This window comes from Prinia subflava, chromosome 2, assembly GCF_021018805.1.
Source record: "Prinia subflava isolate CZ2003 ecotype Zambia chromosome 2, Cam_Psub_1.2, whole genome shotgun sequence".
NCBI lineage: Eukaryota > Metazoa > Chordata > Aves > Passeriformes > Cisticolidae > Prinia > Prinia subflava.
This window is the reverse complement of record NC_086248.1, coordinates 2,734,311-2,749,597: the sequence shown is the minus strand read 5'-3', so window position 1 is coordinate 2,749,597 and position 15,287 is coordinate 2,734,311. Positions and strand designations below refer to the sequence as shown.

General features: G+C 49.5%; 1 protein-coding gene across 1 annotated transcript in view; it reads left to right on the top strand.

The window, feature by feature from the left end:
* XKR6 (XK related 6) overlaps positions 1–15,287 on the top strand; it is a 174,076-nt gene that overhangs the window by 143,629 nt on the left and 15,160 nt on the right. Inside the window, exon 2 of the mRNA XM_063423170.1 lies at positions 7,641–7,837. Coding sequence (XP_063279240.1) covers positions 7,641–7,837 — 197 coding nt within the window. The remainder of the gene's footprint in view (positions 1–7,640; positions 7,838–15,287) is intronic.

The following is a 15,287-nucleotide window of genomic DNA, read 5'->3' as shown; positions in this document are numbered from 1 at the left end:
CCAGTTGCATCTTTTGAGGTTGGTGTAGAGCAAAGCCATCTGTGCTTTAAAACAGCTTCAGACTGGCTTGGAATATGAAATTCTAACAGTTTCTCCTGTGTAGCAGAAGTCTGCGACAATCATTCCTTCAAATATAAATTTCAGTTGCACATTTGGCAAAAAGAGAGAGCTTGTAATACAAATTATTAATTCTTTAATAGGAGCTGATAGAAACAAGTAGATAAGACTTAGATCAGAAACTGCAAGGCAGAAGGGCTAAACCTCTTGATGAACACAGTTTTAGTTGAATTTTATTCATTTTTTAGGTATAAACCATATAAGGAAGTCCCCCAAAGTTCTCAGAAAGCTCCGAGAACCCCAGTTCTGAACATCAGGGCCCTGAAGAAGGTCATCAAAATGATTATTTAGGTGTGTGTGGTTGGGATGACCTGTGAGGAGGCCAGATTAGAGTTTGATCAGAAATAAGGGTTTCTTTCTTGATTTTGAGGTGGAAAGTGATCTTTCCCAGTTCAGCATGGTTTTGACCCAACACAATCAGCAGCAGTGAAAATAAATCCTGCACACCCTTCGAGGCTCAGGCCAGACCAGGAACATCTCCCTAAAGATGGTTTGGATGCAGCCCCTTGTTCTGGAGGAGTTTGGTGCCGTGGGAGCAGCCAGAAAAAGCTGTGGAAAATCAGCACCTGGATGGGACCCTGTAATTCCTATTTTGATACTCAAACTAGGACTAATAATACTCCATTTGTGAATCCTTATCACTGACCTGTGACTTTATAACAAAGAAAACAACTAACAAATGTTAATATCGAGCACGTTGACGGTGATGGCAACTCTAAGTTTGGGGTTGATTTTTTTAAAGCCAGCGTTTCACTTTCCTGCTCCCCATTCCTTTTATATCAGAATGAAAATAATTCATTAAAATTAAAAAAGCGGGCCAAAGCCGCAGCTGGTGTAAATTGCCAGAGCCCTGTGGATGCCAGCTCGCTCCAGCTGAGATCTGGCCTCACGTAACCTCGTGGTGAGGGGATGCTCAGGCAGCCTCTGCTCTGAGCCTTCCAGCCCAGCAGTCACACATGGCCTCGTTTCCTTCCCTCCCAGGAGAGGGATTTTAACCTGGGAATGCCCTCCAGAGCACGAGGCCCCTTGCAAGAGGACGAGGTGGCAGGAGGGTGAGCCCTCAGCTGGATGACACCCCCCATTCCCATCCTCTTCCTCCAGGAGGGAGCACCAGGGAGAAGGTTGGTGCCCATCCACGTGGTGTGTGCTGCTGCCGTGTCACCCAGGTCACAACCAGGACATTTCTCAACATAAGCCAGCAGAGTGACAGGTGGCCAAGAAGGTCAAGGGCTTCCTGGATGAAATATCCAGCCACAGTGTGGCCAGCAGGGCCAGGACAGTAAATGCCCACTGTGCTGGCACTGCTGGGGCTCCTCCAGTGCTGGAGACAGCTCTGGACCCCTCATGACAAGACAAAACATTGAGGGGTTGGAGCGTGTCCAGGGAAAGGAAAAGAGCTGGGGAAGGGACTGAGGGAGCTGGGAAAGGGGCTCAGCCTGGAGAAAAGGAGGCTCAGGAGGGACCTTGTGGCTCTGCAAAACTCCCTGACAGGAGGGGACAGCCGGGAGGGTCGGGCTCTGCTCCCAGGGAACAGGGACAGGATGAGAGGGAACGGCCTCAGGCTGTGCCACATTGTGGCATCACCATCACCTTGTGGAAGCACCATCCCTGGAAGTGTTCCAGAATCATGGATGTGGCATTTGTGGACATGGTTTAGTGTTGAACGTGGTGGTGCTGGGTTGCTGGTTGGACTTGATCTTAGAGATGGTTTCCAGCCTCAGAGATTCTGTGATTCTGTGGTTGGGTCTGGCTGAGACGGAGTTTGTTTTCCCCACAACAGCCCCCACACTGCTGTGCTTTGCATTTGGAGCTGGGAAGGTGTTGGTAACACCCCAATGTTTTGGCTACCACAGCATCAGAGCTGTCTCTCCAGCATTCCACCCTAACAGAAGGCTGAGCACGAGCAAAATCCATTTTCCATATACCTGTGCTCACAAACCAGGTAATTTCAAGACCTGTTCACGGGCACTGCAACTTCACCACGCCCTGTACAGGGCCAGGGGTTGGGCTCAATGATCCTTGTGGGTCCCTCCCAACTCAGGATATTCTGATTCCAAGCCAAAATCTGAGTATAATCGTTAGAATGGTCCAGGCATAGTCGTAGTCCCCCAGGCCATCACAACCTGTGCAGGTTTCAGTAATCTACAAGGAATCATTCCCTGTGCTGGATATGGATAAGGAAGAAGTTCCCTGGTTTTGGAGGATGAGAGAGTTGAGAGATGAGTGTGTCTCGGCCTGTTGGCCTCAGGAGAGGTGATCAGACTGTCAGAGCCTGAGATTCCCACCCTTGGTCACCCTGTGGCTGTGTGGGACAGGCCACCAGTATCCTTCTGCCCCCAAAGCACAGCCCAGGGCCTGTCCTGAGGTGCTTTTCTGGGCTCCCATGACCCCTTCACACATCCACATCCCCCTGCATTTCCTGGTGACACCGGGAGCCCCCTCTGTAAATCCAGCTGTGCCAAGGCCCAGGCACGACCCAACAATAGCTCACCCTGTGAAATTGTCACCACAATCCCTGGAAATTTTGGCCAGGGCCAACGAGAGGGACGCAGCCACGCGGAGCTGAGCCTTGCCAGCTGGCCAAGGGCTGCTTCATTTCATGACACAAAACCAGAGCCTCAGCCTCCAGAATCCATCCCCGCCATCCACGTGGGGCAGCTTTTTCCACAGAGCTCAGGGTGGGCTGTGTTTTTACAGCAGGGACACCTCCCCTTCTTCCTCCTGGCAGGCTCCTGCAGCTCTCCCCAAGGGTTATTTGACCACATTTGGTGGATTTGGCTCCTCGAAAAGGCGCTTTGGGACAGCAGTGACTTTGACCCGAGCAGTTCGTGTGTTGCTGTGACACACGTAGTAAATAAGCGTGAGGGTAATTATACCAACAGGAATTCTGGGAGCCCTGCCAGGAGGGAGGGGACAGCCAATCCTTTGTGCACTAAAAAAGAAAAAAAAGAAAAAAAAAAAAAAAATCACCCCAATCCCCCTCCCAACCCCAAATTAGCTCTGTCTCTCGAAGACGTGATGTGGCTTAGAACTAAAAATACACACAAATACACACACTCGTATATAAAAATAGCCAGCATTCAAAAAAAAAAAAAAAAAAAAGGCCCAAAGTCAGGATCCTGTATCCAAAATTAAGCTCTTAAATAAATAAATTAGCCTGATTTTCAAAAGCACAGAGCAGTGAATGGTTTTCACTCACATAAGAGGAGGCATCGTGTTGCTAAAGACTGAAGATCAGGCCTGAATATGGATTTAAAAGTCTAATTATAGAAGCCTGTTTGCCACCAGATTGACCGGGAACAACAAATTTTAGGTGAAATGACATTGGGGTTTGTTTTCTTCATTCTTCTTAAGTTGTCTACACTTTACCAGTGTTAGGAAAGGTTTGCAAGACCCTCAAAGAAGTAAATAAAATACCACAAGGAAACAGATGAACTGGAATAAACTGTTTACACCAGTTCTGTACATTGCTATTTGGAAATAGGGTTAAGAATTATCAGTGTTGGAGCTGGGTGAAGTTTTATGTTGATTAATTAAGTGATGTCAGGGGGCCCACCACCACAATTAAGTAGGTATTTATTACTTGCTGAAAGCCCACAAGGTAGAAATATTACTTTTCCCAGTTGTTCTCACAATCCACTGGCATCAAGAAGGAATGGGACCTTAGTCATTCCTTTCCTCTCTTTGCCAGATTTGGGTCTGAGGGATGCTGAAGACAGAACACCATATTTTTTCATGGACTGAAGAGATTAAAAAAAAAAAAGGAAGTTAATTTACTTTCAGCTGCAAATGGTCCTTGGAGCTGCTTTGCTCAACATTTGCCAAGGGTTCCTGAGGTCACACTCCCATAGGGTAGGGACAGATTTGTCCTTTGGGGTCAGATCATGCTGGATCAGTCGGAGTATCACAAGCAGGATGGGACTCTGTCTAGTTGCAGACTTAGGATTTATTATTTGTCTGTATCATACAAGCAATAACCAAGAGACACAGGAAAACAACAAAATCTGTGCAAAGCTATATCAGAGACAAAAGCACAGCTGATGTAAAGCTTTTTTCTAGATATTTTCTCAACTAATAGTTTACAAGAAGTTTAGAGTATTATTCTAGCAAATCAGAGAAAGGCCCATGTGGGTTTAATATTAACAGAAAGACTTTTGTAAACCTAAAAAACAATACATAATAATTCATTAATTAGGACTGAAACTTTTTCTATCTTTGCAAAGCACATATCTAAGACCTTTTGCATCCTGAACCAGCAATTAGTCCTTGTTGTTGTTCCTTATGATAGATATAAATGTATTCACTTAGTTGCTAAATTCTTTGCTTCCCATGAGAATGTATTGAGGTTCCCAGCCTTTCTTCAGCTTTTTGTCTACTTTCTGGAGCCTTTTTGCACCTTCTGGGATCTTCTGCTTTTTAGATTCCCACCAGATTGGGCAGGGCTGGGATTTTTGCTGTGAAGGAATTGTGTCCACCCTGGATGGAGGAGCATCAGCAGGTAGGGCTGTGCTCCACTCATGTGGTGTTTAGAGGCAGGGACAGCTCTAAAAGATCTGGGGGTTGGTGCCAAAAAGCTTTGAGAGGATCTTTTTGCTGCTCTCTGACTCATTTTCACCTGCACAACGCAGGTGACCTTTGTCAAAGGCCGTGGGCTCAGCAGTCAGGGAGAACTTGGTGTTTGTGCCATTGCCCTGATGGAGAAAGGATCAGGACACTGTGTCAGTCCCGTGTATTTGAATATTTTCTCATGCATTCTGTCCCCATGGATTGGTGTCATGTCCCCTTTCTGTGGCCAGTAAGAAAATTTTATGCTCAAACTGTGGATGGTGGTGAATCCCTAGATTCACCCTAACCCCAGAGATCCAGGAGAAATCATTGCAGGACATTTTCTACCTTCTGATAACTCCTCTTAATCCTTTCAAGGGGCCCAATGTCATTGTTGCAGCTTGGTTCAGCCAACCTGGAGGGCTGGGAAAAGTAAAGATGGTCTTAAAAATAACCCAAAACTGGAGACAGCTGTTGAGACCAGCAGTGGGAAAGAGCAGAGGTGTAGGAAATGTGAACTGTGAGAAGTTCTAAAAGTTCTGCACTAAAAGAAAATTTTTTGGAGAAAAGGAGGTTTGACCTTCTTGCCCTCTTGACAGGAGGGGCCAGCTGGGGAGGGTCGGGCTCTGCTCCCAGGGAACAGGGACAGAATGAGAGGGAACAGCCTCAAGTCACACCAGGGAAGGTTCAGGTTGGACATCAGGAAGAATTCCTTCAGGGAAAGGGTTATCAGGCACTGCAAGCAGCTGGTCAGGGAGGTGGTAGAGTCCTCATCTCTGGAGGGACTTAAAAGCCATGTGGATGTGGCACTTGGGGACATGGGGCAGCGGTGGCCTTGGCAGTGCTGGGGGCATGGTTGCACTCGAGGATCTTAGAGGTATCTTCAAACCTAAATAATTCTATGATTCTATGGAACTGTGATTTTTTAATCTGGAGAAATGAAGGGTTTACACGGCAACTATGTGCAAACAGGTGAAAGACTGCTGCAGGGTGAAAAACAATGAATTCTTTTGAGGTGATGAGAAATGAGTTTAACCTTCTGAGGAGGAGTTTAGGTTTTGTATACCAGCAGGAATGGGAGCTTTTGGGAGGAGGAAGACCATCCAGGACTACAGCACAGGTTTGGTGGAATCTGGCAGGGGTGATGGTGCCTTTGCCCACGGGCAGCACCTTGTGGGCACCACCACTTGGCTTTTGCTGGCTCTGTGTCACTGACATCGCAAAAACCACTGCATTCTCCTTTTCTCTGCCTCCTCCTCGAGCCACAACACCCTCCCAGACATCGCCTTTCCAGCCAAACTGCGTTTATTTAATTCCTGGGTGAAGGGAAGGCAGGATGCCTGTGCGGTGCTGCAGCTCCTGGGGTTGGGCTGTTCCGTGGAAACGCCAGGTGCAGCTGGATTTGGGAATTTTGGGAGAGCAGGTGCTCCACGGCCATTCCCATCCCGCTGTGGGTGTCACACCAGTGTCACCAGTGTCGTATGTGACCGGCGTGGCATTTTCTCGAGTGTCGAGCCCCACCTGGTGGCTTCCCTGCGTCACTTTTCGGGTGTCCTTGCAGTCCTCTTTCGGGATTTTTCGCCTGCCAGCTGCGGGCGGGCGGGAAGGACAAGGCGCTGGATGAAGGGCAGGGCTGGCAGAGCTGCTGCTCTCCCAGCCCCGCATCCCTGGGTGTGACTGGGACATCCAGAGGCTGTCCAGGCTGGCGTCCTCCCCTCCTGCCCTCGCCGGCTGTGCGGTCTCGCCCGAGTGGCAGGGGATGATCTAATCGTTTTGGCCGAGCCCCAGCCTGTGCTGTGAGCTGCTCTCAGAGCCTCCAGAAGGCGCCTCGCCCACTGCCGAGCTGGCAGCAGAGCTGGGACACATGAACAGTCCCGGGAGGGGACATTTCCAACCATTGAGTGGCTCGGATGAGCAGCTTTGGGGTCGGCATTAGGTGAAACTGTTCCCATCCCAAGCGAGGTTACAGCCACCGCTCAGGATGAGAAGCAAGAAGAGCCAATATCAGATTGTCAGTCCCTAAAAGTGTCCAAGGCTCGGTTGGATGGGTCTTGGAGCAACCTGGGATAGTGGAAGGTGTCCCTGCCCATGGCAGGGGCTTGGAACAAGATGAGTTCTCAGAATCCTTCCAACCCAGCCCATTCTGGGATTCTGTGATATCAACAGGCATTAGGAAGGACCCTGTTAGGGGTCTTTTCTTAAATGCCACGATCCTGAGACAGAGGCAGTGGCAGAGCTGTGCCTGTCCATGCACAAGACACCTCCTTCCACTCCAACACTGCCCAAAGTCTCAAAGCTGACAGTGACAAGCTGTGGCCTTCCACATCTGCGGGTCACACACGTGCTGCATGGGAAGGTGGTGTCTATTTATGATGAAATGGGGTCAAATCACAGAATCACAGAATATTCCAAGCTGGAAGAAACACACAAGGATTAGCAATTCCAGTTCCTGGAGAACTTCAAGAATCCCACAATGAGCTTGAGAGCTTGGTCCAAACACTTCTCTGAGCAGAGGGGTCTGTGAGAGAAGCTCCTTACCAGAGTGCTGAAGGGGTTTAGATGGTCTGTCAAACCACTTCAGTGTTAGGATCAGTATTTTTCATGTGGGTTCTCTTCTTGTGATGAAAATTAGGTGAGAGAACGGGGTTTTTGTGCTTCAAAAGCATTTCCTGCTCCCAGGCTTCACTTTTGGGTGGTGCCAGTTAAAGTTTTTCCACCCTTGCAACACCAAACGCATTTTAATTATATGGATTTGTTCTCAGAGTGGCTTCCAGTTTAAGGCTGGGCTTGATGATCTTGGAGGTCTTTTCCAGCACTAATGATGAGTCAGATTCACAAGTCCCCCTCAGATCTGACAGCAGGGAGCGGAAGAACCCTGCACACCCTGATGTCCCCCCAGAACCCCCATTTCCCCCCACCAACAGGTTTTGCTGCCCTCCAGCGTCTCACAGCCAGCTTTTCCCTCCCGTTTCCTGCAGGTATATCCGAACCATGTACCTGGGGATCCAGAGCCAGAGGCGGAAGGAACACCAGCGGCGCTTCTACTGGGCTATGATGTACGAATATGCAGACGTAAACATGCTGCGCCTCCTGGAGACCTTCCTGGAGAGCGCCCCTCAACTGGTGCTACAGCTCTGCATAATGATCCAAAAGAACCGTGCAGAAACATTACCATGTAAGTGGCCCCCTCCTCCCCACCTTTCCAGCCTCTCCCCTCTGATCCCAGTGCTCAGCAGATGATGGATGTGTTGCTCACTTCCCCCCACCCCTGGCTGGGGGCTGCCGCTTTGGGACAAATCTCTGCTGCGTTGGCTGGGTAAAATTTCTGCTCGTTCCTCTGAGGGGGAAAAGAAAAGTCAGTGTCAAGGAAAAGATGGGATCCAGCTCTTCCATGCCCAGTCCGGGATAAAGGAAGGATGGTGTTGTCAGGAGTAGGCAGGCAGGCTCTGCTGCTGTGGCACCGCTCGTTTGTCGCTTGACACTGGACAAACATGACCATTCCCTGCCTCAGTTTCCCTCCTGACATAAGTGGGGTGATGAAACTGGCCAGATTTGAGTTTGTGTTGTGAGGACAAATGGTTCAATGCCTGTGCAATGCTCTGATGGTGTTAAGTGTAAAAAAAGGGGGGGTTTTAACAGCTAAATGCTGTAGGTCCTTTTCTGATAAGTGTCCAGGAATTAAGGTCTTGTCATTGGTACCATGGTTCTCACCAAGCCCAGGAACAGAGAAGGGGAAGGCAGTGGAGGGGACTGTGTAGGGGCAGGGATGTAGTGGAGGTTTCACTGCAAGGGCAGACAGATGAGACGAGGCTTGGAAGCCACCACAGGGAATATTTTGCCAATTCTTGTGCCCACCACTGCTGTGATGTGCTGAGCATGGGGCATCTGTCCCAGCTGAGAGGGACATGGCTCTGTCCCAGCCCTGGCATGAGCAGCTCTCCCAGCCCATGGCCATGCTGGCAGCCTGAGGGTGACCAGCCTGAGGGACAATCATCCTCTCCCAGGACAAACACAGGCTCAATGCTCCCTGCTCAATTGATGCACCACGGGTGACACTCAGCCTGGTTGGGGCGTGTCATTTCCGAGGAGTTCTTGGAGCCGGGGTGGGAACTGAGATTGGAATTTGCTTTGGGGTTAAATTCTGCTGGTTTTGCCAAGGTCACCACTGTCTACAGCATCAAGGAAGGCCGACCACTCTGCCTTTGCTCTGTATTTCCAGCATGTCCATCACAGTTGTTTATAGAGGCCTCCCTCCTCCTATTTATGCAGTCTTTTCTCGAAACCTCTCATCACGAGCTCTCCAGGCCTCCAAAGTGCTGACATGATGAATATGCCTTTCTACAACTGCTGCTAGAACGGCTCACATTTGCCAGCCCCCTTTTCCTGCTGCTCCTAACGTTATTAACCCGACTGAAAATGCAGAAATCACAGCCCGGGAGGTTTGCCAGGGCGCTGTGCAGATTGTTGGGCTGGCCGCAGCGAGCGCCGGGTGAAGTTTGTTGGCCTCTGTTGTGCTGCGAGTCAGACAACGCGGGAGAATAATCCCTCCAGGCTTTCAAATCCGTGGCTCCTCCACTTTGCCACTTCCAGGCACGGCTGCCTAATCCACTGAAGGAGCTGCATCATTTTTCCAGCCTCCCCCTCCCCTCCCTTCCTCGGCTTTGCGGTTCCTCCGCTCCTCCAGCGCGCCGAGCCGGCTGCGCTCTCTTCCAAGGCAGCGCACGTCCCCGCCTGCCTCCCCGAGCCCTGGAGGGCTCTTTGCTCGCCACGCTCCAGCAGCCGAGCTCGCCGGGTCCCCAGTGCATCGTCTCCCTGCATCCCTCCCCGCCTGTGCCAGGGATGCGGGCGCTGATGAATGAGAGCACCGGAGCTTGCTCGGCGCTCCTCGGCTTTCCTAGAGCTCCTCCGTGCCCGTTCAATGCTTTTCTCTTCTTCCTCTTCCTCCTCCTCCTCCTCCCGGCCGGTGCATAATTATACAAAAGCAAATTAAGTGCTGAGAGGAAAAGGAGCATCAAAGATTTTTCCCTTAAAGCAGGCGGAAAGCAAAGGGGGATGGATACTGCTAGGAAGGCAGTGTGTTTAAAAATCAAATCAAATCTCTCCTGGCTCATCGGGTCTGGGGGAGCATGGCTCCTCACAGGAAGGGGCCACTCCTGCCTTAAACAGGGACAGCATCATCTGCATCCCCGAGGGATGCACGCTGGAAAAAGCCCAGGGAAGGGCTGAAAAGACCAGGTACAGCCCCTGCTGATGTGTCCAGACTCCAGCTGCTTCCATACATCCCCCACAGACTTTTATGGATTCATTTAGTGCCAGATAAGGCCAGTTCACTGTTTCCTGTGGCATACATCCCTCCTCCAAGCCCCAGCCCTCCCTGCTCTTTAGATTGTAATGCCAAGCCCAGGCTCCACTTTTCCCCAAATAGGTCAACTTCTATTTAAGGAGCTTTAGAAAGGGAGTTATTGGGATGGCTATCAGGAGGTTTTGCTTTTGCCTCCTAATTCCTGTGTTAAGAGAGCTGTTGAGGAAAGAAGAGTGAACACACTGGAGATCTTTACTCAGACCCAGAGCATCTCCTCCAAAGCATTTCTGCCATGCAGCATGGTGGTAGAAAGGGCTGGTCTTGGAAGGATGAGTAGAAAGGAATACAATCAGGATAATGCTTAGTTTCCTGTGTTTCAATCTATTGGGTGGGGGGAAGAAAGAAAAACCTCATCATGCCTTGCAAGAACTATTTGCCCATGAGAGGAACCTGTGTGAGAGGGTTGGGTGGGTCCTGTGTCTGTTGTTCCTTCAGCACTCAAAGAACGGAGCAGTTTCACTCAAAAGTGAGAATGTCCAGCAGCAGAAGTGCTGGAGCTGGAATTTGAGGTCAAAGACCCATCCTCAGTAAAGCTTGGGACAGGATCCCTGGGATCTCATGAAGGTCAGGATTGATTCCTTCATCATATCCCCAGCACAAGGCAGAGCAGATCCCAGCTTAGCTGCCCTTGTCTGAGGAACAACAGAAAGGAGCACTGAGAGAAAAGAGGGGAGAGCTCCGTGTACTCCATCAGGTGGGCAGTGAAAGGTGAATGTTGAGAGCCTGAGCTGGAATTCTTTGCCTGGTGGAGCAAATGGAACAACATCAGCTCCTGAATATCCCTGAGGAAGGAGCTGGTGTTGGTAGGCAAGCCCTCTGTGAAGGATTCACCTGCTACAACCACAGCTGGGTGGGCTCAAAACAGAGTCAGGAGAAGCTGAGGGAAAAAGGATGGATCCAACACATGGAAGAGTGTCACTGTTTGCCACGCTGAAAAGACCACACAGACACTTGGATAAATGAGAGAAAGACAGCAGGGCAGAAAGGTCTTGGCCCTTGTTTATTACATCTTATATTATATATTATACATTATATATACATCTTATATTATATATTATACATCTTACTTTCAGAAAGGTGACCATGGATACGTGAAATCCCTAACCCCCACTGACACTGGCCAGAAGGGCTGACATTAACTTTCTCTTCTCTTGGAGAAGAAGGCAAAACAATGGCAGGATTTACATAAAGCAATCTCCTGTTTACATGAGCAGAGCGTGAGAAAGTGAGAACTTCTGCTTCAATATGAATGCTCAGAAAACTAGGAAGTCTCATGGTGACAGAACAGCTCATGTCCAAAACAGCTGAAGGAGGTGGGAAGAGATGCTCAACCTCCAGCAGCACCTTTCTGCAGGGAATCTGATGCATTTAGACCTATCCTTAGGGTCAGGCTGAAGGTGGGGACAGGATGCTGCAGCATTGTCCTTCAGTCACTGTGTCTGAGGCTTAGGAGAGCATAAAAGGGTGTCCATCTCTCAGACTCCCAGGCAACAATGGCCAGAGGACTTCCCCTGATTTAAATCATGTATTTTCAGGGGAAAACTTAACATTAACAACAGAAGAAGCTCAGCAACCCAGATCCTCATTCCATAACCACTCCCAGCAGATAATCCACCTCACTCCTTGCAGAACAAACCATCCTTAACCCCCTTCACCCCACAGAGGTGCCGCTTCCTCTGCGCCAAGTGGGAAGGAGCAGCTCAAACCAGCTTAAAGCACACACCCAACCTCTAGGCAGGCAGAGAGGTGAGAGGGATTCCAGTTTTTCTGGCATAAATCTCCTCTTAAAGAGGTTTGCTTCCACTTTTTTTTTAATTTCACGTGGCTTCTTTAAAGCTTAATGAGATTTAGGAGAAGCCCCAATGTCCTTCCACTCATGTCGTGAGTTCTTTACACAAAGATTTCTGCCTGCATGAGGCTGCAGTTTTCAGCACAGGGTCTCTCCCTCCAAAAAAAGGCCACATCTCTCCACAGATGCTGTGTCCACCTCCTTGATAACCCTACAGTCAATCTGAAAAAGATTTGCAGCATAAGCCTTCTTTTTGCAAAGTTCTGCTGGAATCTCTGGGATTTTGGGAGGTGTCTGCACCCTTCACAGCCCTCAAAAGTAGGCTGAAGATGCTCACGTATTTAAGGAAAAACAACATTAACTTACAGGGTTTGGGGGGGTCACTTTTTTAAACCAGAGTCCATTAAATGGATTTCAGACATCTCAGTTACGGAGGTGTGCTGGCTGCAGAGTTATCCTGGTGGAGTTTGCAAATCATCTTGTCCCTCCCAAAGCAAAGCCCTATTTTTTTATCATGTTCTCCCTTGTCTGTACCGTGTCTGGGGAGCATTTATTATAATTTCTGATCTCTTTTTGCAGGGGCAAACTAAAGATGATTTTCTCTGTCACTTTGTTTAGAAGACTCAGTTGGTCAGCTGAGTTAGAAAGGGACCTTCAGCTTGCAGGTGTTCAAAAATGTGATTTTGAGTGACATCAACACTGGCCTGAACATTACTGAGGACACTAAAATCCCCAGGTCTTCAGTAAAAGTGGAAAAATTTGAAATTTCATCCTTCTCTCTACTTAAAGGAGCACTAAAAGTTAGTGCAAGACCCTTCATGTTGGTCTGGGCCAAACAGGTGTGTCCAACAATGTTCAAACAGGAATCAAAACCCTCAAACCCAATCCCTATGACCTCACAACACAAAATTGTCCCCATTTATGCAGAGTCTCAAAACCTCATTAAAAAACCAGGGTTCATTCTACACAGGCACCAGATCCCACGGGGATCAGTGCAAAATTCAATGCGACATCTGCAGATTCTGTGTGGGAAAGTCCTATTCCTGCAAAGCAGAAATCCTCTTCCTGACTGGTGCGTTTTTCCTAAGATCCACCAAGAGAATTTCACTGTATTACTAAAGATGTCATTGCCTTATAAACTCCTCAGTAACAGGAGATGGGCTGGGAACAAGATCTACCAGAGCCACACTCCGGGCTTTGGCTCAGGTTCTGAGACAGATCATGAGGAAAAAGAGGTGCTAAAACTTTGCTCAGAGGCAGATATTCTGTTTTTTCCTTTTTTTCTCATGTCATTCCTTGGGGATTAAAAGAAGTGGGAGACATCCATCACCCAGGCCTGGTTTCCTGGGACAGAAAAGGCAGAAAAGCAGCTGCTTGTTGCCATGTGGGAAAGGGACCCCACCACTCGTGTGCTCGCTGGACAGGGAGGATCTGGGATGATCCACCCTGAAAATTTGTCCTGACTCCACCACAGTTTCCCTTTTAAACATTCACCAGCAGCCCGAGGAGGCCCAGATAGCTCTGAACTCACAAGCAGCTCTCCTGGGAGGCCACTCATATGACTCCAGTGCTCTGCCAGACTGGGGCATATGGCTCTGTTCCTGCCTCCCCACCAAAGCCGGATGACAGGGAGCAATTTGGTGCCCTGCTGGAAAGGAGCTGCTGGTCCCCGGCCAGCTCCCAGCAGCGTCAAAAAGCCATCTCCACAGTTGGCAGTGGCATCGAGGACGCCTTGCTCTGGCATGCTGAGAGCAGGCCAAGCCTGAGGCACGCTGGCGTGGGACAGCTTGTCCCATCATCAGCCGTATTGTCCCGGCGCCGTGGGATCCAGGAGTCCTCAGAGCCAGGGACATCTTTTTTTATTTTCCCTTTTTCCAATTGGAGCCAGCCCAAAGAGAGACGTCACCCCTTCGCCCATCCCCACCTGCAGCTTCCCTGTCCACCACCTTGCCATGTCCCTGGCTCTTATTTTTGGAGCGCTGATCAGAGCCCCGTCTGTTCGGTACCACGTGTCAGCGTCACACACAGGACACGGCACAGCCAGGAAAGATGAGTCACCATTCACGGGACAGCGCTGGCAGGGGGCCAGGGCTGCCAATTTTAGGCTTTGTCAGACTGTGGTAATCGCTGGGAAGGGGTTACATCATCAGAGCACTACAACAGCATTAGCTCATGCTGCTCCCGGGAGCTGGGGGCCAGCCAGGAAACTGAGACGTGGAGAGAGGTTTGGGTTCTTGTCAAGCAGATCCCAGGCAGGAAATTCAGACTTTTTTTTGGTAATTCCATGCTGCAGACTTTTTGGACATACACCTCTCATGGGAAGTTTGGGATTAGAGCATAGGAAAAGGTGCTGTTGGTTAGTGAAACACGTGGGAATTCAATTCTTTTTAGCTTCAGGTTGCTCTAGTGCAGGATTATTGTCAGGCAGCTAGGAGAGCACGGATTAACAGGGAGCACATAGGCTCTGGGGTGTGCAAAAAACCATGGAAAAGATGTCCTGCTGGGCAGGGACCACCCTGTGCTTCTGCCCCTGATGGAGGTGGAGCAGTTCAGGTTGATGCAACTCAGAATCGATGGACTCTGAAGGAAAGAATTCTCTCACTTCAGAAACCATTAATTGTTTTTTAATGATTAGCTTGGGGTGACAGTTCTGACAGTTTGGGCACACAGCAAAATTACTGAGTGAGTAGAAATCTCCTGAAATGGCTTTTGTCCTAAGTGGCATTTGACCAACCTCATGCTCTCAGTGCCCTCAGAACATCCCTGTCTTCACACAGAGGGTCACTGAGGGGGGACAGCCACTAGGCACAGGAGCCCCTGTCTGATGTACACCAAGGTCCCAAAAATACTTGCAAAAGGCAAAAAGACCCAGGAGATAAGCCAGGATGGGCACAACTTAATGTGTGGACACCGAGTTCTGACCTGCTACCTATCACGTAGGTCTTTGCAGAGTGTACAAAGCGTGGGAAGGAAGACAGAGTTTCCTGCTGTTATCCTTGGAAATCAGTGTCCCTGGTGCCTTCAGCTACCCCACTGCGAGACAGCACCAGCTGCACCACATCCGTTTTTGTCACTTTGTCACTCCCCCTCGCAGGAGCACTCTGCCAGACTCGCCTCATTGATGCCAGCCCTGTGTACTCTCCAGGAATGTTGAGACGCTCCTTCTTTTCCGGGGACCAGCCCCCTCCACTGGGATTATGCTGAGGCATTTCCACCAAAGGCCCACTACACAACATCAAACATTTTATTAACCATAAGGTTACAAAGTGTGCACTGCTGACACGTCTCTGGATGGAGATCTCTTTCTTTGGCCAGTGAGTGTGATCCGAACCGGGTCCCTTCCTCTTTCTCATGAGGTCAAAAGCATTCCCAGGACTGGGATGAAGTTATTTCCCTGATTTCCTGCAGGCTTTCTGTGTCCAGATCAAGCCATCTACCAGGGGAGGTTAGCAGGATCCCTGTTTAGTGCTGTCA